This window comes from Mustela nigripes, chromosome 9 (genome assembly GCF_022355385.1).
Source record: "Mustela nigripes isolate SB6536 chromosome 9, MUSNIG.SB6536, whole genome shotgun sequence".
In the NCBI taxonomy this organism is placed as follows: domain Eukaryota; kingdom Metazoa; phylum Chordata; class Mammalia; order Carnivora; family Mustelidae; genus Mustela; species Mustela nigripes.
The window spans coordinates 13,539,070-13,563,407 of NC_081565.1; the positions used below are offsets into that span (position 1 = coordinate 13,539,070).

At 46.7% G+C, this 24,338-nt stretch overlaps 1 protein-coding gene across 4 annotated transcripts; it reads right to left on the bottom strand.

Moving 5' to 3' along the window:
- Positions 1–2,991: 2,991 nt before the first annotated feature.
- Positions 2,992–24,291, bottom strand: LOC132024464 (protein CutA homolog). 4 transcript variants are annotated; one of them, XR_009406246.1, is made up of 6 exons: positions 21,829–24,291; positions 16,143–16,291; positions 10,172–10,231; positions 7,916–7,961; positions 7,600–7,649; positions 2,992–6,226 (listed from the first exon to the last, which is right to left on the bottom strand). XR_009406246.1 is itself a non-coding variant. In XM_059410924.1 (6 exons), the coding sequence occupies exons 2-6, from the start codon at positions 16,259–16,261 to the stop codon at positions 6,124–6,126; spliced, it is 378 nt and encodes a 125-aa protein (XP_059266907.1). In that variant the 5' UTR covers positions 16,262–16,291; positions 21,829–21,991; the 3' UTR covers positions 2,992–6,123. The 4 variants fall into 4 exon arrangements, 2 of the variants coding, with proteins under 2 accessions (XP_059266907.1, XP_059266908.1); XM_059410924.1 differs by having other exon boundaries at positions 21,829–21,991; XR_009406247.1 differs by lacking the exon at positions 10,172–10,231.
- Positions 24,292–24,338: the final 47 nt, after the last annotated feature.

Here is a 24,338-nt window from a genome sequence, read left to right on the forward strand (position 1 = left end):
CCGGGGTGGCAAGCGGGGGAGACTGCCTCTGGGACAGCCTGTGAGGCAGAGACCGTGGGACTCTCGGGATCTGAGGTGTGAAGAGGCTGGGTCTCTGCCTCAGAAGGCACTGACTCCAGGGCCCCCTTACTAAGGCTAAGAGTAGAGGCTCTGAGTGTCAGCTTCCCGGGTCCCAGAAGTTGGCCTCTCCTTGGCCACAGCCCTCATAGTTGCCAAGGAGCTGCACCTGGCCTTGCCGGAATGGAAGTGGCCTTGAAAACCTGTGGGACAGGGAGAGGAAGTGGGAGGAAAAGCAGCCACATCATGCTAACCTTCAGACTGTCTCCTGTGCCTCCCACACCCCCCCAACCCACCACACAAGCCAGACCATACACACTCGCACAGAAGCTCCCATCACACGTATGCTTTCACCCTCCTGGAGTACACAACACACACACACACACACACCATATACACATACACACCCCACCCCCTCCGGTGCCAGCCTGGTTCCTGCCCTTGGCTCTCCCTTGGCCCTCTTCAGGGGCCGTGTCCTGCAAGTAAATGTGAAAGTCCAGCCTCTGCCCCCTTCTTTCAGCCATGATCCAGCTGTGACCCCGCAGGAGGCACAGAGGACGCCTACTCTCTTCCCTAGCCCCTGCTGGGCCCTGACCTGAGATTGACAATCACTTTTTGGGACAGGTTGGGATTTTTAAAGGGCTTGTGCTATTCAGTCCCCTCAAAGGAAAGTCTTTGTCAGTGAGAGTAAAAATAGAATTCTTAGAACTGACATTACAACTCATACCCATCTGGAGGAAAACCAAAAGTGAGAAGGAGAGGGGACCCCTCATTTTTGCTGCTTCCAGAGATATTAGACTCAGATGATTGGAAAGTAGAAAGAAGTGCCTTCACTAGGGCAGGGGGTGGACCAGATGGGGACCGGCCTTGCCAACCACTGCTGTGGCCTCCAGCTTGGCTGGGTTTTGCAGGCTGCCAGCTGCAGGGCGAAGGTAGATGAACAGCGGGGTGGTGTGGGGGTAGCGGGCCTGGGGAGCTGGTTTTTCCATTGCTAGGCTCAGCCCCTCCCCACCTGTGAGCATCAGGGAGTCCCTGAGATCGTCCAGATGCCCCTTGCCTCAAATCTCAACTCCTACAGTGCCTTTCACAGAGGACCTCACCTGCTGCACGTGGCCCACCCACTTCCTCCTGCTTCTCTAGCATCAGCCATGCAGGGAACAGCGGGGGGTGGGCCCCATCCTCCCTCCTCTCAGCCCCACAGCTGCCACCACTGAAGCCCCCAACTGGGGCCAGATGGAAGGGGACTGAGAAGCCAGCCTCCAGTCTGGCAAGGGTGTGGGATCTGGGATCCAATCTGTGGCTTCCTGCCTGGCTTCAGAGGGTACAGCAACCCCCCAGGCCTGCTTTCTAGGCTTCTGAGAAAGCATAGGTTGAGCAAGGCCTGCCACAGTGCACCTGCACCTTCTCTACTCATGCTCCGGAGAGGCTCTGGGCTTGAAGAGGGGGAAGCGGGAAAGGGGGGTGTCTTCCTCACTTGGAAAGTCAGCACAAGGCCTAGCAAGGCCACATCCCAGCATTTCATTCATACCAGTTAATAGCTGCATTACTGCCAACTGACCTTATAATAACCCTGTGCACCTTTGGAAAGATTTATGGTTTTGAATTGCTGCTTTTAATAACATTTGTTATATTAAAGTTATAATTAATGTGTCTGGTTTATAATTTAAAAGCTCCCTTTGAAAAATTAACTATCCTTCCCCTAGTGAATGAACTGTCCACTGTTGGGTACCAGGAGGAGTTATCTGGTTTCTGGTCTCGGTTTTCTGGAAACCGAGGAGGAATGACAGGATCCCATCTGGCCACCTGCCACTCCCTCAACTGCCTCCCTGTTCTCCCCACCCGCCGGACTCTCACCCTTACCGCCAATAGGATGTGGAACTTTTTATCTGTGAGTGTCTGACGCATGAAAGCAAAAAGCATTAGCTGAGGGCCGGGGAGAAGTAAAAGATGGGAAATGGCCTTACAAACAGACCTTATTAAAATACATATACAGTCACTGTAAAACTACTTACTGCTCACAGGCACACAGTCCTAGAAATCTACAGTCACTTCAAGGCCTGTCTCTGCTGGTTCTAACTTACAGCACTTTAGGCAGGTTCCTTAGCATTCCTCACCCTTCCAACGCCAGCTGTGACCCCTGCGGAAGTCAGCTCCCAGGTGAAAGAGGAAACCATAGAGATGTAATGGGTTAGGACCTTAAGCTTGTCTAATTTGAGAAAAACTGGTATGAATGGATAGGGAAATGTCAGCAATAGCGAGATGCAGGCCACAGGTTCAAGTGGATTCTGTAAGTTCAGGGGTAAAGTGTAGCATGTTAATCCCCCTGAGTATTAAGTCTGCACTTAGAATTCTTAATTAACTGTGGCCCCCACTTTTTTCCATCCTGCTTTCTGCTTTCTGCTTTCAACTTTTAACTGCCCTTAGAACAAAATCACAGCTGGAGCCAGGATTGGGTGAGGGGGTGGGATGATTCTTTGGACTGAAATCACTTTAATGGAATGAAAAGTGATTGGTCTGCAGTCTCAGGAGACCTGAGTTCCAGTCCATGTTCCAAAGTGAACAGCCGTACAGACCTCCTCGGATCAGTGGTCCTTCTCGGGGTGAAGAGAGCCTGGTTCTTTGTGGTCAAGATTACTGATCCAGATTTACGACAAACATTTACCTTCAGAGCTTAGGAGCAAGAAATTAGAATTCTCAGAAATTCCCTAAATCACAAGTTATTCTTAAAATACTTGAAACATTTTTCATATTTTCTCCATTATACATACCTCAAAAAATTTTAACCAATAGGAGTTTTAAGCTCAGTAGTATTTACAAAGAACTGTAGCCTGTAGGGAATATTTAAACACTGGAAAATGCCAGGGAACGTTATCAGATAGTATTCAAAGAATATTCCAATATCCTAGCAAGGTTAAGAATACACAAAATCATGTGTCAAAATTGCTCAGTTAAAATTTATTTTGCTTCCAAAGTTAGTGTCTTCAAACAAAGCTCACAGAATTTGTTTAAAGTATACTATGTGCATAAAGTTATATGCAAAAATAACTCACAGTTTGCAGCAGACACAGCTAGACAGACACACCTGGGACACAGCAACAACCCAAGACTGACTCATTTCTCCCCTGCGCTCCCATCCTGGTTCCTTTCTCCCTCAACTCTGCACGCTGGTGTTTCCTGCTCTTTATTTTTAATCTGATGATCTCTTCAAGCCAGTTAACATCTCTATGCTTTAAAGCTTTAGTATTCACAGATAATTTTAATATTTTTTTCTCATTTTCTCAAGTGATTTTTTCTGGAGAGTCTGGATTCAAAACAGACTTTTCCTGAGAAATGCTGGGAAGGCATTCCTGTATGAAGCTGCTAGTCTAGGGCCGAGCCCAGCCCACAGCAGCACTCTGCGGGGACAGTGTGGTCTAGGGTAAGTAAGCTGGGAGTCACGCAGATGGGAAAAATCACTGAACTCCCCTAGATCTGTTCCCTCATCTACAGAATTAGATCCTGTCACCAGCCTCCAGATCTGTGGGGAGAAGGAAACAATACCATATATTTTTAAGTGCCAGACCAACTTACTGCATGAATGTTTTTGGACCCAATAACCCTTCATTTAGAGTTGGCTACAGTAGGCTCTCTAGTTGTTTGGCCTATAAAGGGATATGTCCAACCTCTCTGAAGGAGACCGTAAGAGCGTCAGATCAAGAATTGGACACGTGGGTTCACAGCCTAGCTCAGCCAAGTATTTTAAGTGTCATGCTCTCTGATCTCAAAAGTCAGTTACCAGCTGAGAACACTGAATTAGAAGGATAAAATAATGAGGAGAATCTAGGAGAGCACTAGGCAGAGAGCGGACATTTGTCCTCTCCTCTCCCATTTCCTGTAGCCAGCTGTGACACTGAGGCAGAGGAAGTTCACCGAGAAGCAGTTTTCTGTGCATAGCACAGAAAATGGCCCGGTGAAGGCCAGAAATAGAAAAATCTCCTTTGGAATTAGTCCCACTTTAAGGAAGTTCAAAGAAAAAATGCTGGGTTTTGCCAATTCCATAAATTAGTAGCTGTGGGCTACAGAGAAAGCTTTATTCAAATCCTTAAAACATCCATTTGGGACATACTAGCCAAATCCTGTGCAAGAGATCAAATAGATCGAGACATGCCCTTGACCTTGAGCAGCTCACGATCTAGAAACAGGAGGCTGACTATGATACACGAGGGTAACGGGGACACCGAGGCCGGAGAGCTTCCTTCCAAGCGGGGGAGCCGGCCTCACAAGGAGCAGCCAGATTTCCCAGGCATTCATGCAGGAGGCACTCCGGGTTGAGGGGAGGCCTGAACACAGGAATCACTTCACACAGCACATTGGAGCCATCTCCTTGCCAGCGTGGGCACAGAGAAGTGGAAGGTGAAGTTGGAAAAAGTGAGGTGAGGCAAGACTATGAAGGGCCTTGAAGGCCAGACCAGGAATCGGCTCTAACCCGAAAGCAAGAGAGGCAATCCCTCTGTGGCCCCCAAAGCATTTTCACTAAGGTTTAAGATTTTCCCGTGTATCAGAAACATCTGTTGTAAAAATGGACATCACCATTATCATTCTCTGTCCTCCTTAGGCAGCTCCAAAATCCCCACTGGCTATCAAAAAAGGATCCTCTGGATCTTTGGAATAGCATCAGCCTTAAGTCCCAATAAGGGCTTCACAGAAGGGCCCTGGGAGGGCCTCCATTTTGTATTTGGAGGAACTTAGGTTTAAGAAGTACAGCACAAGTCAGAACTACAGCCTGGCAATAAATACCCTTCCCTCTGGGAAGATCCAGGATTCCACAGAGGTCTGTGGACTCCCATCCAAACTGCCCCTGCGTCTCCCCAGAGCGAGGTTACCTTGTTGACAGATTCATGGAGGAGGCTTAGCTCAAGTCTTTCTTCTCACCCCAACAGGCCCTGCCTTCTCTGCCCTCTTCCACCTGAGACCCAGGAGCAGGCAGAGAAGTACCAGACACGGGGTGAGCAGTCTTGATCTTACCATCCTTAACGCAACACGCCAGCCCCTTGCTGGACCTCAGTGCAGTTCCAATTCCCTTTGGTAATCTATAAAATGGGAGACTGGTTTAGACCACTGGTTTACTAGCTGTTAACCAAGAAAATTTAAACAAAAACAAAAAACAAAAATCTTACAAGGGGGCTTAATATATAAAAACGATGAAAGGTAGTTGAGGTATGGGTGAGGAGGTTGAGGTACGGGTGGGGAGCCTCATACCCTTGCCCCCACCCAGGAAGCACCCAGGATACCTTCCACCAACCCCTAAGGCCCAAGGGAACAAGTCTGGAAAACACTGGTCAGGCAGGTCCCCAGCGGGCCTTCCACTTTAGGATGCTCAGTTTCAACACTCATGTGACAAGGTTAGTACCGTGGGCTCAGAATCTATGTCTCCAAAGAGCAAGGTACCAGAACCTTCAGATACCTGTCACATTCAGACTATGGGGGAGTCTAGACCTGCTTCTAAGCTGTGGGGCTGTGTCTAATACCTAATATTCCCCAGTCCTACCCACACTCATGAAGCCCCTCGGGACTCAGGAATAACAAAGAGCATCTTTAGTTGCAAGAAATAATCCTGCTTGTCCCTGAATTTCTACCATTAGCAATTCATCCTTTTGGCTAAAGCGCTTGCCAGTTCCCCTAGAAGGCGACACTCCTCCCACACACTTCAGGTGAACAGGTCACCAGGCTTCTCCTCCTGAGAAGCAGGAGAGTCCATGCATCCTGGACACTTAGGTAGGCCCAGTGACGGAAGGAGCAGACGACAAACCTCACCCTGAGCGCCACCTCCCCTTGGCCTCCCCACATAGCTGTGCTTGCCTTCCCACCCGCCCCCGGCCACCTTTAAGCCTGAAGCACTTGAGACAAATTCCACTGGGTTCTTCCAGCTTCAGGGGCTCAGACCTTCAGCTCAAGTCCCAGTTCTTCCATGCTGACAAAAACACAGAATCCAGGGGCTCTAGGAAGCAGAGAGCGGCCCCCCTTCCCCAGAGCGCAGCTGCTGCAGGCTAGAGGCAGCCATCAGGAGACACAAAAGCCCCGCCGCCCTCAGTCCTCCTCCACGCCCTCCTCCAGCCACTTGAAATAGTGGACGTCTCCTTGGTCCATGGGAAGACTGAAGACTTCTGGGATTTCAAAAGGATGCACCAACCTTTGGAAAGAAAGCAGAGGCCTGTAAGTGATGAGCATTGGAATCAGCCTTTGCAATTAGACCCGACTGGAGAGCCTCACGGGAGCTGCTCTGCGATCTGCCACAGACACCCACCTGGCACCGTGGCCCACTGCTCCGGAGCCTGCTTCCCACCTGTCAACAAGTGAGGAGTTGTCTCGGGTGGCTTTAGAGTCTCACGGTCATGGGTTCAAATTCTAAGTCTGCCCCTCATAGCTTTGGAACTATGGACAGTTCCCTTAATTCCTCCCAAAGGCCCTACAAAAGAGGAGATAAAATGTCCCTCCATGACTAGACTGCCGAGAATTAAGCGCGATGAGGCACGCACATGACGCGCTCACCCGGATGCTGACCAGCCTTGCGTGCCCTCGTTAAATGTCACTTACCGCCTTCATTACTCTCCCACACTCATCACTGTGCCTTCCCCAAGCAACCCTCCCTCCCCTACACCTCTGGATGCTCTTCTCCACCTAGAAAGTTCTGTTGATCACTTAAAAGCCTATCTATCGCTCAAGGCCCAACTTAACAACTGACCTTCTCCAATGGATCTTCCTTGACCATCCAAACCCACAGGGATCTCTCCTTTCTCTCCATTTTTTTCATCTGGCCCTCAACCCACAGTGTGAGTTCACTTCCCAGACCGAAGATATATAAAGCCTTGGGCCTCAGTCCCTCATCTGAAAAATGGGGGTGATAATCCGCTCCCTCCTTTCCCGTGAAAGAGGCACTGTCCAGTTCTCATGAGGCAGCTTACTTAGTAAATCACAACACACGCGCACATAAACTTTTGGGAGTTGGGGTAATCCTATCCAGTGACTGGGGATAATGCATTTTCTTATTTTAGGGACACATATCAACATATGTGTTTGTTTTATTTTGCAGGGGATGAGAGGCAGAGGGAGAGGGAGAGAATCTTAAGCAGGCTCCATGCCCAGCACAGAGCCTGATGTAGGGCTCGATCCCAGGATCCTGAGATCATAACCTGAGTCGAAATCCAGAGCTGGGTGCTTCACTGACTGACCCACCCAGGTGCCCCTATTGCTATTATTTTAAAGGAACTAAAAAAATTTTTTTTTATTTCTCAATTTAAATTTCTAATACAATAAACTTTAACATAACCCACGTAAACAAAGCTCCTCTGGGTCCTTGATGACTTTTAAATGTGTACCAGGATCCTGAGACCAAAATTTTGAGAACCAGTCTCAACTAATTCATTCTAGCCTCTCATTTTACAGGGACAGGACATGCCCAGGGTCATGTGGGAGGTGGGTGACTAGGCTCTAGGTCTCCTGCTTCTCAAGCTCCTTCATTTAGTCCCCAGTACATCCCTGGCTGAGAAGAGATGCCAGAATTACCTGATATAGCTGGACAGCGCATGGACCTTGGAAGTCTTTGTCTTTATTAGCTGTAAAAACAAACAAACAAACAAAAAAACCCTGCTTTAGGGAGGACCTTAGCCCCAGTCATGCAGCTGCTGAGTCATCTGGCCATTCAGGAAACAACATTCCTCCAGGTGACCAGGCACGGGTGCATTTGCAAATTGGCTTAGGGTATCTGATATGGGGCAGAACTTCAACTGCTTGATCTTTGCTAATTTTAACTGGAACCTGAGAAAAGGCCTTGGTCTCACTCTTCCCCTATTAAGGCCCCAACCCCCCCATCCTCACTCACCAACAGGATCTCAGTGGCTTCTTCGATTTCTCCATTCCAAAAGTACCTGGAGAAGAGAAAAAAAATTACGGTGCTCACAAGATGAGCCCAGCAGGATGCCAAATCTGGCCCAATCAGGTGACTTACCAAGGTGGAAACTTTTTTTTTTTTTTTAAAGATTTATTTATTTGATAGAGAGAGAGGGAACACAAGCAGGGGGAGTGGGAGAGGGAGAAGCAGGCTTTCCGCTGAGCAGGGAGCCCACAGTGGGCCTTGATCCCAGAACCCTGAGAAGGCAGCCGAAGGCAGCCACTTAACTGAGCAACCCAGGCACCCTCAAGGTGGAAACTTTAAAATCTTCCCAAACCTGGGGTGCCTGGGTGGCTCAGAGGGTTAAGCCTCTGCCTTTGGCTCAAGTCATGATTTCAGGGTCTTGGGATCGAGCCCTGCATCGGGCTCTCTGCTCAGCGGGGAGCCTGCTTCCTCCTCTCTCTCTGCCTGCCTCTCTGCCTACTTGTGATCTCTGTCAGGTAAATAAATAAAATCTTAAAAAAAAAAAATCTTCCCAAACCCACATTAAAATGTCTGGAATTGACCAAAGTCCCTGAAGGTCATCTAGTCCAACCATTCTAATGCATGCTCCCAGCAGCTGCCTAAACATTCCTGGGGGTGAGAGGCTCACCATCTCTTGAAGAAACCCATCGCTCTACCTTACAGGCTTTCACATGAGACATGGTTTTCTTTATGGAATGCCAACACCTGCCACCCAGTCGTCTTCCCCAACTTCCACATGAAGAGCCACCTCAGGGCAGCCCTGCAGAAACTCCTATGTTATCTCTCCTCCAAACTGGGCTTCTCCAGCCCTTTGAGTTTTATTTTTATTTATTTATCTGAATAAGAGAGAGGCTCAAGCATACTCCACACTAAGCATGGAACCCAACACAGGGCTCGATCTCACAACCCTGAGATCACGATTTGAACTGAAGCCAAGAGTCGGACACTTAACCGACTGTGCCACCCAGGCACCCCTTCAACTCTTTCTATGCTCATCCTATACTTCTGGCTTCTAGGCCACTCCTATCCTTTGGACTAATGCTACATTTATTATTTACCTTCAAAGTGGAGTGCCCACAAATGGAGAATTAAAAAAGCACAGGAGGGGGGAAAAAAACACAGGAGGCTTCAGGGGACAAGTGAGCTTTATAACATATAGAAACAGGTCCAAAAGTTAAAAAAACAAAATCAGTAATGATGTTCAGAAAAGAGTACAACAACAGTATTAAAGGAAGGGAAAGAAATTTGGCCTGAAAATATCTACACTGACTCAGGGCGAGGCTGAGATGACCTAGGCCACAGGTGCTATGGTGAAGGGGTCAATTATAAAAAGGATGGACATACAAAGGGAAGGTGAGGCTGAAATTCTGTTCTAGTTCCCAAGCACTGGTTCCCAGGCTGGCTTCATGTGAATCACCTACAGAATTTTCTAAAAATTCGGTGACCTAAGCCCCACCCTCGGAAGAATGATACAGCAGATCTAGAATGGAGCTCAAGAATCTAAAACACAGCCAAATTTGGGAATTACAGCTCTAGATGATGTGAGTCCCTGAGGCCATGACATTGTTGGGAGAGGGGTGTGGAGGGAACTTCCATTATAGAGCACTTTTCTGTTTCGACCTTCAGAGTAGATATTATTTCTCTCTCCTCACTGCCCCCAACCCCAACAACAAGGGGAGGAAGGAGATGAGAAACAGGCTGCTGGGAGACATCAAGGCACAAGACAAATCCTGCACAGCTAGTACTGGGAACATATTTTGATGAGGAAGATGGAACAGACCAGAATTAACTCAGGTGAGGGTGTTAAAGAAATGAAAGGCAGACAACACAGAAACAGCTTGTCACATAAGCCAACCCTTCAGACTTTTCCAGACAATTCAAATGCAGTGGGAATTATTTTCTTTGATATCCCTCACAGGATTACTCAGGGATGGAATGCCCAGTCGGGCTTCTTTCCTAACAGCAAGCTAACTAATTTAAACAAAGAAAGTGCAAACAAGGTTCACTGTTCTTAAACTATAGCTCTTTTCCCGCCCTTCTCCATGCACAGACCATTTTTGCTTTTGTTAGGTGACAGAAATCCACTTGGTGACTTCCTCTGAATACAAATTAGCGTTAAACAAATATCTTTGAGTTGTTCTTTGACAATTTCCCAGGAGCTGAATGCTCTTCCCACCAGCCAGGACCTGACCTAGCACCCCCACAGGCCATAGCAAAACTCACAGTGAGGATGCCTTGGGCAGGATGTTCACAGAGGCAGCCAGCTTCTTATCCAGGCTAGCCCTAAAGCAAACAGACACAGTCACCGTCACCAGACTGAGTACCCAACATCTTAAGAACAGGGACAAGGGACAGGAGTTAGGGGAATTACCCAGGAAACCAAAGTCTAAGTAGAGAACCATTTAGAGTGCTCTTCCCCCTCGAACCAACACACTCCATAACCAACAAGCCCAGAACTTCTAAAGAAAGCACAGTTTATAAATCCTTCCCTGGGTTCGGGAGAAAAGGAAGGGAGCTGCTATGGCGAAGCAGTCTGAGGGATAGGCCCAGGCTGGTTGCGGAAGGGAAGCTGGTCAACACTGGACGCAAGACCTGGATTCCACTCCTCACCCTGCAGTGGATGGCGGTATGAATTTAACCACGTTCTTTCTTTCATTCCAAGAATAAGTATTTGAGCACCCATCCAAGACACACATGTCCCCCTCACTTAAGCTGACCTTCCTGCTGTACTACAACAGGATCAGTTCGGTCAGTGGTTTCCAACCCTTCCACGGTCATTTTATTCTACCACCATCTTCTGCTTTTACCTCTCAGGTATGTGTCAGGCTGACACTCACTGCTTCTGATCTGTAGATACTCACGTGACCACACAGAACAGCTATAACTCCAAGTAAGAGCAAACAACAACAACCACAACAAACATACCTTGTGTTTGGAAAATATAGGCTCTCTTCACCTTTTTTAATGTAAACGTTTCTAGCAGAGCCCTAAGAGCACAGTCATCACTTTGCAGACCTCTAAGATTTTTTGGACAGACCACGGGCTGGAGCTCCTGGTCTGAAGTTCTGATTCCCGTGAGGAGCCCCAGGGAACACAATCAGATGTGCCCGAATCAGCGCAGGCGTCACAGAAACAGGAGCACCGCCAAATCATTGATGCAAAGAAGCATTCCCAAGCATCAAAGCCAGAAGCCCTCAGAATCAGGCAGGCCCTGACAACCCTTTCTCGGGTCTTGGGCCACCAAGGGGGACCAGTCTCTGTGCTCTGAAGTGCTTGGATCCTGCCAGATAAACTTCTTTGGAGCCCTGCTCACCGATCTCTCCTATCTTCAGCTGCTGCCAAGAGAACTGACCTACTTTCTCTTCCAAGAGTTCCAGGCTCAATGGTGCTCTATTTAAGGCTCCACATTAATGTGGCATTCCCCTAGAAAGTTCCAGAGCTAAATAAACCCCTGACTGTAAGGAGAGGCACATGGCACAAATCTGTTTAAGCAACTGTGGCAAGTCTTACTTACTCAATTGTCCACTGAGAAATTACATTTTATTGCTCTTAAAGATGGCAAGGAAACACAGGGAGTGAGTTAAACCTTTAAAAAAAAAGTAATCCCTTTGCCTCCAAGGCCCAGAATGTAAACTCCTCAGTGACTGGTCACAGCAGCCTGTCCATAGATAAAAGACTGTAGAAATATGGAGGACTGTGTTATTCAAAAAGACCCTATGGCCAAAAACAACCCAAAACAAAAACAAAAATAAAACCAGAGAACATGAGAGCAAAAGGGTACATTAGCTGATAACACACACACACACACACACACACCCCCAAGACACAGTGAATTCCAGATGGGAGCTGGAGCCCTCATTCTCATCTGAGAACAGACACAGAGACACATGGAACTGTTAGGGCCTCGAGAAACTGCCAAGACTACACAGAAACTGCCACACACTAGTGAATCACAGACCACAGACACGGTTTGGCTCTTACAGCATTTTAAAAAATCTTGACTTTGTTACTAATGTTTACTATTAGGATATTTTACACTAAAAAAATACAGATTATCTTTCTTCTCACCAGAAAGTAAGTCTTGTAACATTAGAACTACAGTCTGACAAGGTCACATTTAGCTAGAGCCGAGCAGTGGCTACTCCCTTGAGGCGTGACATCCGCTTCTCAGGTCCACACAGTTCCCACCGCTCTCCTTCCTCCCAATTCACAGGGAGCGTCAGGGCTGCGCTGCTTTCCACCATCACCCGCCCTCATGACACTGCAGCCCACGTTGCTTATTTAGTGAGCTACGGTCCTGATCTAATCCACTTCCCCCTATACACAGGAGATGGAAGCCCAGAGAAGGAAGACTTGCCTAAGGTCGTACATGCAGTTGGCAGCAGAAAGGACCCTACAATCCAGGTCTTCTGATTCAACACTCAGAATTTTCACCCTGGCTCCAGTAAGAAATGTTTCTAGTTATTTTTTCTAGCTAAGAATGTGTCTTTCAATGAACCAGGAACCAGAACTGAACTGACCCAGAACTGAGAGGCAGCAGACTAAACTCAAAAGAACACTACAGAAGACAGACCGCCGGCCCGGAGCTGAGGAACCCGGCCTCGGTGCTGGTTCTGTGGCTAAGCTGGGGTTCCTGCCTGCTCCTGTTCGTGAGGCCCTCCCCATCATGTACCATTTATTCTCCTAGAAATCTTGGCAACTAAACCTGTCTGCCTCTTTTCTATTGAAACCACCAAGAAAAAAACACTGAACAAAACACAGAGAGCTCCACAGCCACATCCCTAAAGGCTCCACTTCAGACCTGCAGGCTAAGTGCGTGGACCAAACCAATGCCGCAGCCACTTTGACAGCAAACCTTAGAAACAACAGGAAATGCTCACTGCTCAGCCCTGCCAGCACACAGTAAGAACGCCTTATGTACCAGCGACGGCGAGGAAGCCCCCAAGGAGAAAAGACCACCCTGAGACCTGAGGGGGAGCATGCAGGCCAACTGCCACAGATGAGAGCGATGGTCCCCGTCTGGAGGTGACGAAACCAGAGCAGGGAGGAACATGGAGGCAACCATCCAAGTGAGTAGCTGGGATGCCATGGCCGGAGCAGGTGGACCCCTGAAATCTCCCAGAGCCCGGGCGCCAGTAATGGAGTGTCTGTCGCCAGGCAGGATCGCTAAGTGTGCCAGCAGAGCAGTTGCGAGGGCCCCCCGCCCGGACTCACACTGAAGACGGTGCTGCCTAATGCCAATACCTGGCAGCCCTTCTGCACCGCCTAACAAGCACGACTGAGAAGATGAGAGAAGTCCCAATTAGTCACAAGGAACAGAGGAAGATCAATAACCGAGAGAGACAAAAACTGAACAGAAGAATTTACATAAAAGAATCAGTTAAGAGAACATTCAAAGCCAAAATTTTAAAATAAGTATAATTATGTATACTTGAAAGTTGCTGAGAGCAAATCTTCAAAGTTTTCACCACACACACACAAAGGTAACTATCTGTGGTCACTGGTGTGGTAACAGCTAACCTTTCTGTGGTAATCATTTAGCAATATATATTTATATAAAGTATCATGGTGTACACCTCAAATTTATACAATGTTATAGATCAATAGTGGGTCAATAAAGCTGGAAAAAAATTTAAAATACATTCAGTATAATTAATATCCATAGAGAGATAAGGCAAGGTTATTAATTCCATTAAATATGATCAGACAATTATAAAATAAGAGCAGTTGGTTATTAAAAAACAATGAGAAATCTCAAAAAGGAAATCAATTAAAAAACTATTTTAAAAAATTATAATTGTGGTGGGGCGCCTGGGTGGCTCAGTGGGTTAAAGCCTCTGCCCTTGGCTCAGGTCATGATCCCAGGGTCCTGGGATCGAGCCCCGCATCGGGCTCTCTGCTCAGCCGGGAGCCTGCTTCCTCCCCTCTCGCTGTCTGCCTCTCTGCCTACTTGTCATCTCTGTCTGTCAAATAAATAAATAAAATCTTTTTTAAAAAAGTTATAATTGTTTAAACAAGCAAACAAACAAAAATAAGAGAGCTGAATAGCAAAACAGCTGACAAACAAAGGAAAGACTACTCCAAAATTCTCCCAGCATGCAGAATAAAGAAACAGAAAAATATAAAAGTTCAGTCCCAGAGAACAAAGTCAGCATCTACCTAACTAGGAGTTCCAGTTAAACAGACACAGAAGGACACAGAAAATATAGAGAATATTTACCAAATCAATAGCTGAACACTAAGAAACTCCTAAAGCCTATCAGAGACCAAAAGCATTACCTACCAAGAATGAGACCTCGATAAACACCTGACTTATTGTTCTTTTTTTTTTAAGGTTTTATTTATTTATTTGACAGACAGAGATCACAAGTAGGTAGAGAAGCAGGCAGAGAGGCAGGCAGAGAGAGAGGAAGGGAAGCAGGCTCCCTGCTGAGCAGAGAGCCCGATGCAGGACTCGATCCCAGGACTCTGAGATCATGACCTGAGCCGAAGGCAGGCTTAACCCTCTGAGCCACCCAGGCCCCCCGACTTATTATTCTGACTTGCGTCAGAACCTTGGATGCAAGAAGGCAATAAAGACCTCTCCCCGGGAGACACAGACCCATTACTGAACTGGCCTTTTGACTAGTTAGGCTCCAGTCATTAGAGTCCTTTTCCTCCCAATACCCCACCTCACAGATGTCATCTGATGTTGGACATCGGACTCGGAGTGGCTGACCCAAACAGTTTAGCACATACCCGAGTTATACCAGAAACATCAAAGGGATTTCAATTCCTAGCTGCTAAATATTATGGCCATATTTCTGGAATAACCATGGGTTCTTTCAGACAAGTGCTAGTCTCCAAATGTAATATTAATGATGGAAAAACAGACATTCTGGCTGAGGGGAGAAAAATGGAATAAATTGCAAGGTTAATCTGTGACCAAGAATTTGGAAGCTGTGTGTCCCCAAAGACCAGATTCAACATTTTAAAACACCATAACTTAGTCTACCATCAAATTTCAAGATGGCTGAGTTAAAGAGGAAGGCAAGTCTTTCACCCTCCAGACCCACTAACCCTCTTCAAAGTCACCTCTATAAAAAGGAGTGAGGGGGGACATTCAGATACAACAAACACTTAGTGAGCATCTGCTATGCCCAATCTACTGGGGTAAGAACTGTACCAATTTCATATCATTTCACCCTTATATTGCTCTTGTGAGCTAAGTGGCATTAACCTATATTGTAACTCAGAAAACTAACACTTTGAGAAAGAAAGTGTGGCCTGAGGTCGCACAGCTACGGAAGTGGCACAGCCAAAACTCAAACCCTGGTCTCGTCATAAGGCCAGTGCTCTTTGCACCACACCAGAGCTGCTTTGAGAAATTCACCAAATACTGGGGCGCCTGGGTGGCTCGGCCAGTTGATCATCCAACTCTTGATTTCAGCTCAGGTCGTGATCTTGGGGATGTGGGATCAAGCCCTACCACTGGGCTCCACGCTCAAGAGGGAGACTGCCTGGGGTTCTTTCACTCTCCCTCTGTGCCTCCCCTGCTCACATACTCTCTTTTTCTCTCTAAAATAAATAAACAAATCTCTAGAAAAACAAAAATAAAGAAACGAAAGAAAGAAATTTGCCAAATACATGGAACAGCCTCCTCCGCTTCACTTGCATGGTGAGGGCCTCCGGGAGCAAGCTAAGAGAGTATCACCGAGAAGAGAGAGAGCTGGGCCAAGAATTTGAGGACTAAAATTCTCAGCCTGCAGAGCTCCCCCGTCCTCTGACCTTAACACCTTGGGCAAGCTGCTTAGCTCTCTGGGCCTTGTATCTTTTAAATGCTCTCATGCACACTCAACATTTTCCAGCCCAGCAGCAGGATCTGATGAGAGATCATTCAGCAGTACTTATTTTTTTTTAAGGTTGGATTTATTTATTTAACAGAGACACAGCAAAAGAGGGAACACAAGCAGGGGGAGTGGGAAAAGGAGAAGCAGGCTTCCCACAGAGCAGGGAGCTCCATGCAGGGCTCGACCCCAGGACCATGGGATCATGACCTGAGCCAAAGGCAGACGCTTAACTGACTGAGCCACCCAGACGCCCCCAGCCATGCTCTTCTTATGACCCCAAGCGAAGAGCTGTGTAGTGGACACAGTAGAGCATCCTGAGAGCTCCCCCAGCCTCCCGGGGCAGCACCTGAGCCCCTTCACCATACCTGGCGATATCTCTAGCAATTTGCTCATTGGGACAGTTGACAAAGACGATGGAGTAAGTGCCGGAGACATAGCTGCCAGCGACAGCTGAACGGAGCTGCAGGCTAAGGGTCCTGAGCATGGGGTATGACAGGAAAGCAGTTGTCAGGATCTATACGGTAGGAAAAGAAAAGCACAGGTCAGCAGGGACATGGCCAAGTCATGATCTTCCAGAGCTCAAGCCATCTGGAACCAAGGCTAAGGGTCATTTTTTTAATCCCTATCCCCCATTCACAAAATAATTCTTGGTATCAATATCAAGCTTTAGCGCTTAAACAAAGTTTCTGTGCCTAAATATTTTCCTCTGCATTTTGCAGGTGACAAGAAAATGGAGGCTCAGAAATCAAGATCACATAGTTTGTAATTGGTGAAGCCGTGATTAGGAATTGTCCTCTAGATGAGCAGAAATCCATTCTTACTGTATAAAACTACAACTGGAGGTAATGGCAACCAGAATCCACTGAACTGCTATTATCCTATGGGGATTATTTATGAAAGATCTAATGATTTTGTACAGAGTCAATTTCACCTCCAGTCATTTGTGCCTGGGGAAGTACTTTGGGGAGTCCAGTGGAAAAGGTAGCCTAATTCAAAGTAATGTGACCTGTGCTGCTGTAACTAAGAGGTGGTAGGACCTAGAGGAAGGCTATACCTGAGGGAGAAGAAGATTTAAAGAGAAGATACCATCTAAGCTGGATCTGAAATCGTAAGTAGGTTGTCAAGTGGAGAGGGAGGTACTCCTAGTAAATGATAATATGTATAGACTCAAGAGGTATTTAGGGATACATGAGATATCCAGTCTGCAGGTATGGCATCATAGGGAAGTAAGACTGGCTAGCCTTATAAAGAAAAGGGTCTGACAGAGGTATTTAGGGTTTGTACTCACGGAATAGGGAGCTTTTGGAGGTTTTTTAGGTAGGAGAGTAATAAACATGGTCAAGCTGGATAGAGTAACGTTAGAGAGAGGAGTGAACCAGAAGGTAGTCTACTTATAAGGCCATTACAATGATCCAGGAAACAGACCTCAAGATCTTGAGCAAAGAAGATGGCAATGAAAATATGAGAACAGAAGACACTCAAGATACAATTGTTCTTACTATTTTAATGATAAACATTTAAAATAAGAGGAACTGGAAACAACTGGAGAATGGCTTCTATTCCAGGGCTCTCTGCTTAGGGGAGATCATGGAGCCACTAACAGGATAGAGGGCAACTTGCAAGGGGCCCATGGTGACCCAGGCAAGGCTGAACAGAAGTGTGCTTCTCCTGCCTCCCAGCCCAGGGCTCAGGCCTCACTCAAATAAGCCTCAGTCCTCCCACTCCATCCACATTATTGCCTGGGGCCTGGCTCCTACTTCTTGGCAGGGCCTGAGAACAGCGTTTTTATGTGTGGAGCTTCAGTTTGACTAGAGGCCTGTCTGGGTTGGGTTTCTCATTCCCTCCTACTACTTCCACCACCTCCAAATCAAAATACCAGTCCTTTGAACTATATCAGTGACCACGCAAGAACAAAAGAACCAGGCTTTTCAATGAAGCTTTTATTGTATGCGTGTTTTTAAATGACAACTCAGTTAGACTGTAAGAAAAAAATAAAAGCACTAGAGATCAGGATTTAAAACCTAGTGCCAGTACTGCTAACTGCCTGTGGCCTTTGACAAGTTACCTCCTTTCCCTTCTATAATTGTTATTTAGAGAATGTACATTCTGACACTTCTGCTGCCTACCTCAGAGTTGTCATGGGTTCAAACCAGACAGGAAAAAGACTTTGTAATCACTGATCCAATAAAGAAAGGCCCCGTGCTTTGCTCATCACTGTACTTCCCGCACAGTTCACGGCACACAGAAGGGTCATGATAAATACTTATAAACTAGTGAATTAATAATACACCAGCAAGATGTGGCTATACAGACTAAATAGTGGGGACACCTGGGTGGCTCAATAGGTTAGGTGTCTGCCTTTAGCTCAGGTCATGATCCCAGGGTCCTGGGATGGAGTCCCACATAGAGCTCTCTGCTCAGCAGGGAGCCAAGTGCCTGCCTCTCCTTCTCCCTCTGCCTGCCGCTCTGCCTACCTATGTGCTCTCTTTTTCTGCCAAATAAATAAATAAAATCTTAAAAAAAAAAAAAAAAGGCTAAATAGTGAAGTAGGTAGGGCTTTTGAGTCACCCACTGTTGACTGTGAGCAGAGAACCAAAATACTGGAACACTGAAATGCTCCAATGACTCTAAAGTATCTTCCAGCAAAGACTCTGGACAAAAAGGGTAGTGGCCTGTCCCCCAACCAAAAAAGTCATTCCTAAGGAAGATCTGGAACATTCCGGCCAGTAGGCATGAGTGAAAAACTGAGCTTATAGGATTAACTATTAACTCACCTAAAATGTATTGAGAGTCCCATATGAACTCATAGTCAAAATGCTAAGAGGTAAATGGGCCCCCAGGTATCTAAGATAATCCTTCATTTCACAAACAAGGTAACTGAGACAGAACATACAGAAACGCTGGGACAGAACCAAGACTTGAATCCAAGACTCCTGTATCCCACTGTGGGTTTTTTGAAGTGCTGTGAGCATGTCTAAGAATGGGTTTAGTGGGGTCATTTCAGCTTCACATACTCCAGTGGTTCTCAACTTGGAGCAATTTTGCTTCCCCGGGGACATCTGACAATGTCTGGAGACAACTCTAACTGTCAGGACTAGGGAGGAGATGCTCTTGGCATCTAGTAAGTAGAGGCCAGGGTTGCTGCTCACATCCTTCTGCTGTTCCATTGATCCCAGTGAAGTACAGACAGCTGCTTACACAGGTGTCCCCCACTGCGCATGAGCTCTTCAGTCTCATTCATTTTCACATGTGTAGGACTTGACCACCCTTGATTGGGAGGTTTGAGAAATGTTTGTAGACCTAGCAACAGTGTATTGGAAGCATGAGAGGCCAGTTTGGAACCAAAGGTGGACTACAATATATTCTGTAACATATTCTGTGACATATGAACACAAACTTGACAAAATACACACATCACAATATTCCCCAACAGAAACATTATAACGGAAGAAGAGTCACTAGAATTTTTAGTCTTTATAACACTTTCATACTTACCTTTTACTAAAGACTTTTTCTAATTTACATTCTTTTAAAATATTTTATGTATCCTTTTGGTTCCTATTTCATGCTGCCTTTTTTTTTTTTTTTTTTTTGGTCCTGTAATATTTACATAACTTTAGGAGGTTAACTGACTTTACAACCTCTGTTAAGGCAAAGGAGACCTCAGAAACCACCCAGTGGTCCTAACCTTATCATTGACCTAATTTAAAGTAATCTGTGATACTCTGGCATTGAGTGCTACATTGTGTTTACCTATACATTTTCCTTGTACAAATCCAGAATTTTCATATACTCCACACACACACACACACACACACACACACACACAAATCAAGAAAACCTACAGTTCCAAAAAGGTTAAGAGCTACTGATTTGTGCCAATTTTTCAGATGAGGAATGTAAGGGCCAGAGAAAAGAAATCACCCAAAAAGTGAGCAGCAAGACTTGTGACGCTCTCCTACAGTTCTTCCCACCTCCCACTCAACCACCACCACCACACCACTGGTGGCACTCTGTGGCCACTTCCAATTAACATTTTCCTGGAGGATTTCCCCTTCCACCTCCTACCTGCCTGCTCCCAGCTCAAAATCCCAGGAGCAGAAAAAAGAAATGCACCTTCTCCCCGCAACCCCCAGGTTGGAGGGTTAGGGACGAGAGTTCACAGGGCACAGGGCACTCACCAGGAGGCATATGAGGACAGAGGGCTGCAGGTAGCCTGGCAGAGGGCACCGGGAGCCCAGCCTGTCCATGGCGTCGCTGGTAATTCAGTAGCACAGACGTAGCAAACTGCAGCCTCGAGCTGAGCTGCAGCTTATGGGCGGGCACTGAGGGCCTCCACTGCCCTATCCCCTCACCACCTGCCGCCTGCCCCACAGCCCAGCCATGCCCCAGCAGCTTGGCCGGGAGGAAAGAGGGGAGGGGGCAGGGAAAGGGGGAGTAATTCTCACTAGGAAATTCTCTTCCTAGAACCGAAAAACCCAGACACCATATGCTGACCTACAACGCCTGCAAAATGAAGAAACTAATTTACCCATCCCAGTCTAACAACAACAAAATGATTAAGATCCCCACATGTATACATATAGAGATCTAAGTTTCTTAACTATATGAAACTTCCAGAAACCATGGCACACAAACACTAATACACATACACAAAACTCTTCCACTTTATAGGGGCCCACCCTGCCAACAAAAACAAGTGAAACACACAAAGACATAACGGGTGCGCACACCCACACCCACAGCTGCCTTCCTATCCACCAGAGCCCCTCCTCCTCACAGGATCTCCCATCTAATCCTCCTTGGCTTAAAATACTCTTGTTCCCACCTGCTCTCCCTCTGAACTCATTCATCTTTCTGGCCAGCTGCTTCGTGCAGATTTTTGCAGGGTTCAACCCACAGTCCATTTCCCCTAAGGCACTTTGTATACACTTTTGTTCAACATCATCAGCGATGCGGAGTTGCAAGCAGTTAAGAAAAAGTAGCAAGCTAATGACTGACTGTTCCCTTCACGAACGCAGAGTCCACTGATGCCAGGATGTGTAATTTTTTAATACAGCTTTTTAATGTGAAATATTTTAATATCTAAATGATATCTCTGGGGCAGGGGAAAGGACTGAGTACACAAGGCCACAAGTAAACTTTTTTAAGTTAAGGAAACTGTTCTATATCTTGATTGTGGAAGTGGTTACACAAATGTTTAGAAGTTCTACACACTATACACTTACATTGGTGGATTCTGTATCATATGTGAACTGTACCTTAAGGAGCCGTGGAAATGCTGGAAACCAATTCAAAATTGCTGTGTGCTGGGTATAAACAAAACACATCTGTTAGCCAAATCTGGCCAGCAGGCTGCTGGTTCACAGCCTTTGTGTTTATTTTCATTATCTGTTTACTGTATGTCTCATTCCTTGGGACTCCAACTTCTTAAAGGCCCACACTTCTCACCAGTGTCTGACTAAGTCGTTAATAAAGGAGTTGCAGCCCTGATCTCAACACTTAACATGGTTAGCTGTGAAGACTCAGGACAATTACATTAACGCTCTGAGTAGTGGTGGGGGGGCATGGAAGGACTAATACCACAGATACATTATACCTAATACCAGATACTAATACCTTCACAGATCTACAGTGAGGAATAACAAAGAAAATTCATGTAAGAATGTTGTAGAACACGTACGCCCATGTCAGCTTTTCAAAAGCAAGTAGTCTCCGGACTCCTGGCTGGCTCAGTGGCAGACAGAGCATATGACTCTTGATCTCAGGGCTGTGAGTCTGAGCCCCATGTTGGGTGCAGAGATTACTTAAAACTGAAACTTTGAAACAAACAAAAAAGCAAGTAATCTCATACTGACTACCATGGTTAACTCAGAAAATCTCCGTTTGTGATTGAAGAACTTAGTATCTGTGGGAAACTGGGTTAGAGAAAATGAAGCTGTGGCCCTAAGGAAAACTTCATATTCAAAGTCCAGTAAAATAAGTCAAGACTGTGATCTTTTATACCTATTACATTAACAAGAAATGTAGCCACTGTTAATGACCATTTACCTTAGATCCTGAGATGATTTCCTGAGATGATGTCCCCAAGTTTAGCACAGGACCCCACAGAGCTTATACTCAATTACTGTTTGTTGAATGACTAAATGATATGGATGTGTGGCTGGTGATGATAAGGATGGTCATGATGAAGGTAGATGTTGGGGCAACAGGGGAAGAATGGCAAGAGATGAACTGTCATTTGGAAAGAAATGCCTCTGGATTCTCTTCTTCCTTTAGTTCAGGCACGTCTACTCTCTCCAGATTCAGTTCCAAGGTTAGATTCCAAAAGTCCAATTCTGCATTTATGGCTTTGGCAGATTCTTCAGATATAGTGAGAGTCTCAGTGCCACTGCCTGAGGATCCAGGATCTTCTTCTGGAGGCTTCTTATCCTCTTTCTTTCTCTCTACTTTCTCCTCTTTATGGGATTCAGATTCGGATTTCGACTCGGATTCGGATTTCGACTCGGATTCAGATTCAGACTCCTCTTCAGACTCCGATTCTGTATCCATCGTCTTCATCCACACTACCTCTTTGTTCGTGTCTTTTTCTTCCTTCAACTCCTTTGCTTTATTCTGAAGGTTCTTTTGCACCTCTTTATAGGTATATAACAATTTATTTAAGTCTTTTTTAAAGGCCAAACTTCGGTCGAGGAACGGATCCATATCAATTGCAGCATCGATGAGGTCTGAAGCCTGACGTAAGACAGCATTCAGTTTCCTTAGATTCATCTTAACCTCTGGTTCTGGGGACTTGTCTTCTTCCGTATTTACTGATACAGACTCTCTCTCAGTTATGGCCAAAGCTTGAAACTTGAGCAGTTCATTAATTTCACCCTCTTCAATGTCAAAGAATTTAAAGTCCATCCGTTTTGCAGACTCTATGATTTTCGCAACTTCTTCGTTAGCTCTAGGGAAACATGCATAATCATTCACAACATCATCCCAAAGTTTCCACCAGGCTTTATTAAGAGCGGCCGGTTTTATATCATCCATTGCCTCTTTTATCACTACCAACGCATCGGCAATGTTGTACTGTTGCCATGTTTCTTTTAAAGTAAGACAAGGGTTCTTTTCAATACAGTCAGCAAAGTGGTCAAACATATGCTTGGTGTAATACCTCCTGAATGCTTCAATTATACCCTGATCCAAGGGCTGAAGATAGCTAGTGCCTTCCAGAGGGAGGAACACAATATCAACGTTAGGATGAGCAAAGAATAATGAGTCTGGGTGATTGGGACCTCTGTCCAGAATTAGCAACACTCTGAACTCAAGATTTTTTTCTATTAAGTAAGTCCGGGCCTGATGGATAAAACAATTATGAAACCAATCCAAAAAGAGGGCAGTGGTTAGTGATACTTTGGGGTGTGATCGCCAGAACACAGGAAGGCGGTTTTTATCTTTTTCCAAAAGACAAGTGGGATTAGGGTCTTTATAAAGCAGCAAGGGTTTTATCATTTTGTCACCGGCAGCGTTGGCACAAAAAATGAGGGAAATCCTGTCCTTGGCTTCCTCTAAGCTTTCGGGATTTTTGTCTTTTTCCCTAAAAGTACGTGAGGGCATGCACTTCCAAAACAGGCTCATCTCCTCGGCGTTGAAGACCTGTTGAGGCACATAGCCCCTGGCCCTGATCAGTCTCTGGAGTTGTTTGGAATACTTGGGCGCCGACTGGGCATTTAACGGTTCTTCCTCTCCCATCAACCTCGAATTTCGCAGGCTGTAGCGATTTCTAAACTTCTCAAACCATCCCTTGCTCGCATGAAACTTATCCGGGTTGCCGTTGCCAGTGGTTTCCACCAGCTGCTTGTAAATGCGTTTGGCCTGGCTGCAGATGGCCTTCAGCGTCAGAGGCCGGCCCCCTATGGTCTGGTCCTCCACCCAAAAGGTTAATTCGGTTTCCATCTTCTCGATGTTGACGTCCCGGGGAATGCACAACACCTTGGAGCAGACAGGCGAAACACTCTCCATGCTGGCCCTGATGGCCTTCTCGTTTTTCTTAATGGTGCGCACGGTTGACTCGTGGACGCCAAACAGGCGCCCCACGTCGGTGTTACTCACGCCTTCTTCCAGCTTCTCGAGAATTTTCATCTTGTCTTCCAGAGGCATGACCCTCCGCCTCCTCTTGATTCCTGTCTGGCCCGGGAGCAGGATGCCCATGGCCTCCGCGCCGCCTGGGGTGGCCTCGGCCGCTGCCCAAGCCGCGGCGGCCTCCACCACCGCCGCCCTCGCCGCAGCCGACAGCCCGGCTTTGGGGCCGGGAGGCCGCCCGCGAGGCCGTTTAACCTTCTGTGGGTCCTCATAGTCACCACTCCGCTTGCCGGGCATCTGACGCGCCTTCGCTCTCTAAGGGAAATACGCAAGCCGACCGGAAAGTCGGCCTCCGCGACCCACCGAACGGCGCCCACGATGACGCCCGGCCGCGACCCCGCCACCACTGGCGACAGTTGGCCCAGCCCCTGACGGCCCCCGTCTCGCGAGGCTTGGCGGCCCCCGAGCGCGCGCGCGGCCCGCCGGGCCCCACA

Bases quoted from the DNA above. Each gene is read 5' to 3' on its own strand.
- LOC132024464 (XM_059410924.1), bottom strand. From the start codon at position 16,261: ATGCTCAGGACCCTTAGCCTGCAGCTCCGTTCAGCTGTCGCTGGCAGC. The intron at 10,232-16,142 runs GTATGGTGAAGG...TGTTTGCTTTAG, and splicing joins ATTGCTAGAGATATCGCCAG to GGCTAGCCTGGATAAGAAGC. The intron at 7,962-10,171 runs GTGAGTTTTGCT...TCTCTTCTCCAG, and splicing joins CTGCCCAAGGCATCCTCACT to GTACTTTTGGAATGGAGAAA.